Consider the following 3,987-nt stretch of genomic DNA (forward strand, 5'->3'; position numbering starts at 1 on the left):
ACTAGTTTAAATTTATCTTCATTGAAAAGTACAGTGCTTTTCCTTTAAAAATAAGGACATTTTAATGTGATCCCAAACTTTTGAACGGTAGTGTATATTTTGGTGGATGTCTGAGCGTTTGGAATAGGGGCTCTATGGTTGCTGGCTTGCTGACTAGTGGGACTCTGTCAGAGCCCAACTGTTTACATTTCTCATCTTTTTAAACTGTGTTTAACATTAGGAAAGTGTATGGAAGTAAATTTGCAGAACGTGATGCTTAACTGATTTGGTTATATTGAAATAATGTCAACAATCTCATAATTACATCTGCAAACTCTGCGAAACCCAAAGTCCACAAACTTAGTTTAACACATCCTCAAAGACAATATTTGACCAGTCACATCTCACTCCTTCTCCAAAATGTGCTCAACTAATTCCAGAGCTGCTGCTGAGTCTGTTTGTACATGTTGTTTTCTTAACCAGAATTTTAAAAGCTTTTTGTAACAGCACTTTATTCTGTATGTGCCTGCATGTACTTGTAACTATCTGCAGGATAGGGATCTTGATGAGACTCCATTAGAGTTGTTTTTCTTTTAAGTTCAGCCTCAGTTTTTCTGAAAATGGAGCCCCTAAGAGACAAGTCAACAAGAGGCGTTTGTTCCTAATTTGGTTTGGCTTTTTTTCCCTCCCAGAAAATGAGTATTTATATATTCACATCAGCATGCCATAGGGGCTTTCCAACGGAGCTGATGGCAGGACATTAAACAAATCGTGTGTTACGAGGTGATCATAAAATACAAGCCTGTGGTGTCCCACATAGACCTGTTATTATGGGAAAACACAACAAAAATGCACACACACACACAATCCTGGAGGTACATACAGACATGAAACACATCCTCATACATACACACCCTTGGGGCCTGCCCCCCCCACCTTGCCGTTTTTTGCATCTTCATAAAAGGTGAAGAATGTACTGTTTATTTCTCAGTAGGCAGTCTTGAACGCGCAGAGGGTGATTTTATTGCATGGATCTGAGGAATTTGATCATTAAATTCTGGTAATAAGAGGGTAGAATAACTAGATCAAAACAATTTATTTCCTCTTTTTTATTCAATCCACTTATTCTATTTGCCACCCTTGCTTTCATAGGGGATATGAGTGATGTAGGCTTCATAAGAAGTTATTGGTGTAAAATGTTCAGTCATCTGTTTTTAATTATTGTTCATACAATACCCAATCATGTAATCTCTATAAATTCTTTTTTTATAGTCAAAGTATAATTTTTCTTTTGTTTCTAAATTATTTTTAAACTATGCACCGATCAGGATTTTATAGCTATTTTTTGACCTGTTTGTTTTTGCTGTTAATCTACACTTTGTTAGAAAAATATGAAATAGATTTATATCTGTGTAAATTTTAAACTTAAACAAGGTTTATATAAAGGCTGATGCCTTCACTCAGATGGAAAAGTATACTATGCCTTCATTCCTTTAAAAGTAGTATTGGATTGTTATTGGGTCGGTACTGATAGGGTCAGCCCAGTTACTGGTATCGGATCGGATCAGAAAATATCAGGATCAGTACATCTTTAGTTTGATACTTTAATTTTTTCACACTGAGTAGCAAATAGATCAGTATTATGCTCTCACATTTCTAGTTTACGTTTTTGCAATTAGGCTCATACAAGTCACGGTTGTATTTTAGGGCTTAAAAAATTTATTGGAATAATCGATTGTTGAAATAATCATCAACTAATTTAATAATTGATTCTTTCGACGTCTTTAGCTGACAGAGGAACCCACTTGGAGCCGAAATTATATCAAAATTGTTAAAAAGAACACCCCCCACAAAAAAAAAATATATATTACATTTTGCATTTAAAATAAAAAAAAAACCCTCAGTCAATCTACTCTTTCCATAACTCCTCAAGTGAAATTATTATTTGCAGCCCTATTGTATTTGTTGTACTTTTAGGTAGGGGTGTCCTGATACAACTTTTTCATTTTTGATACGATACCAGTATTGACTCAAAACAATATTGGCACAAATCGTACCAGATTTTATAACATATCTTACATCGTGGAGTAAATGCTTGATCAAGTAATATCACTGAGACATTTTTTTGCTTATATCTTACCGATATGAGATATTAATAGGGCTGGGTAAAAAAATGAATTTAATCGATTTTGAATTGATTCCTTTCGATTTTTGCAAAATCGATGTCTAGGGAATCAGATCGATTAGTTTTATAGTAACGCTTGTGACGTTCACATTCAAATAAGCAGGAAAGATGCACTCAAGATTACTTCAAGCCAGACAGCTGCAAATATAGCCAATAGGTTGACTGAAGACAAGGGGGCTGACCAGCAAACACTTGGTGGTTGTTACAGACAACGCTGCAAATATGGTTTGTGCAGTGAAGATATTGCAGCTCATGCATGTCTGCTGTGTCCCCGCTGTGTAACGTCCGCTTGTACAAGTGAGGATTCACTTTTTCACTTTTCACAAACAAGTTTGGACTTACAGTATGAGACAATTTTGTTCACATCTCAAGTTTAATCTGTTTGATTTACAAGTTTGCACTTTGTGTTTAATGTGACTGGAAAAAATAAAATACATGAGTATTTTGAAACACAGCTGAACCACTTTTATTATTGTAAAAACGGATCGAAATTAATCGATTTAGAATTGTATTAATCAAAATTGAATCGATTCAGGACTTACCCAGCCCTAGATATTAATATTGAAATGAGACATCCCCCCTTTTGGGTTTTTAAAACTTAACTCTGCACACATTTCTAACTCCAAAACCGTTTTTACTGCACACAGATGTATTTATTCCTCCGGTATTTACAACATAGAATTGATCATCTCCAAACCACATTATATTTTCTATGTAATTCGCAGCTTTAATTGTATCTCTTGTTGGTCTTGGCTAGGATTTCTTTCTGTTCATAAGTAAATCTGCCGTTGGAAGGAGCCAAATGACTGAGCTGCAGCTCCAGCGAACAGCAGAGGGGCCAAATGTTCAGGAGATGCCATTCTGGCTTGAAAAAGCAACCCTTTGGGACCAATCTGACTCTTCACACACCAGAAAAGACATCTCCCTTAACCTGAGAAGTCTGAGAGATTTCTTCCATCAGGTTCTCACAGAGATCAACAATGTGGTGAGCAAATGTATTTGTTTATCAATTCTACTCTTTGAACCAATGTAGCTAAGATGACTTTGAAAAATACTTCTATCCGCTGTAACCTCGCCAAAACAGCCCTGACTTCACTAGTCCCATAAGGGGTTGTTGGGGTGTCGGGCATCAAGATGTTGGCAAAAGATCCTTTAAATCCTCTATTGCTAAGTTCAGACTGCACGCGATTAAATCAGAAGGCTCCTGCTACTAAATTTTCGGATGCTTGTACACATTAAGGTCTCCTGAAGGGCATCAAGAAAAGTGTGTACAGAAGCGTTTGATTCTTCCTCTGCTCCTGTGTTCAACGGTAGAAAGCAGCTTTATTATATTTGCTGTTATAAGTGGGTAAAAAGTAGTTTTAATATGTTTTTCAGCGAGGAAAGTCCATCTCAAAACTTAATCTGTGCTGTCAGTTCATCAATATTTTGATCCTGCCTTCAAATATTACTTGGCTGTCGGAGTCGCTCATACTCCAGTGGTACGCTGTCATTGGGCATCCCCTGCAATGGCTCCTTCTGGCCCGGTCACCTCTTGGGGGTTTTCCGCTACTGTTTGTAGCGGCTGCAAAGAGATGTTAGAGGTTTTAATGTACGTAATCCAAACTGCACGCAACAGAATAATAAAAGCGAGAGATATTCTTCTGGCAGGTTTCGACATTTGAAGTTAATGTAGACATTAATAAACTGTTTCCGTGGAGTGATCATAGCAATCAGAATGTGTAATACAATATTTACACTCTGTGTTAGGGATGGGACGATTTATGAAAACCGTCCGAACCTTTCGGTTCGACTGTCTCGGTTCGATTCACGTGTGTTTCGTT

The 3,987-nt window shown here is 36.9% G+C and overlaps 1 protein-coding gene across 4 annotated transcripts in view; it reads left to right on the forward strand.

The window, feature by feature from the left end:
• fancc (Fanconi anemia complementation group C) overlaps positions 1–3,987 on the forward strand; it is a 51,037-nt gene that overhangs the window by 4,446 nt on the left and 42,604 nt on the right. For 3 of the 4 annotated variants that reach the window (XM_015395832.1, XM_015395848.1, XM_015395839.1), the window contains one exon: positions 2,922–3,149. The exons of the other annotated variant lie outside the window; for it this stretch is intronic. In XM_015395832.1, coding sequence (XP_015251318.1) covers positions 2,967–3,149 — 183 coding nt within the window. In that variant the 5' untranslated portion in view covers positions 2,922–2,966. The remainder of the gene's footprint in view (positions 1–2,921; positions 3,150–3,987) is intronic. 4 annotated transcript variants of the gene reach the window in all.

Source organism: Cyprinodon variegatus, unplaced genomic scaffold, assembly GCF_000732505.1.
Source record: "Cyprinodon variegatus isolate N-32 unplaced genomic scaffold, C_variegatus-1.0 Scaffold26, whole genome shotgun sequence".
NCBI classification, from domain to species: Eukaryota; Metazoa; Chordata; class Actinopteri; order Cyprinodontiformes; family Cyprinodontidae; genus Cyprinodon; species Cyprinodon variegatus.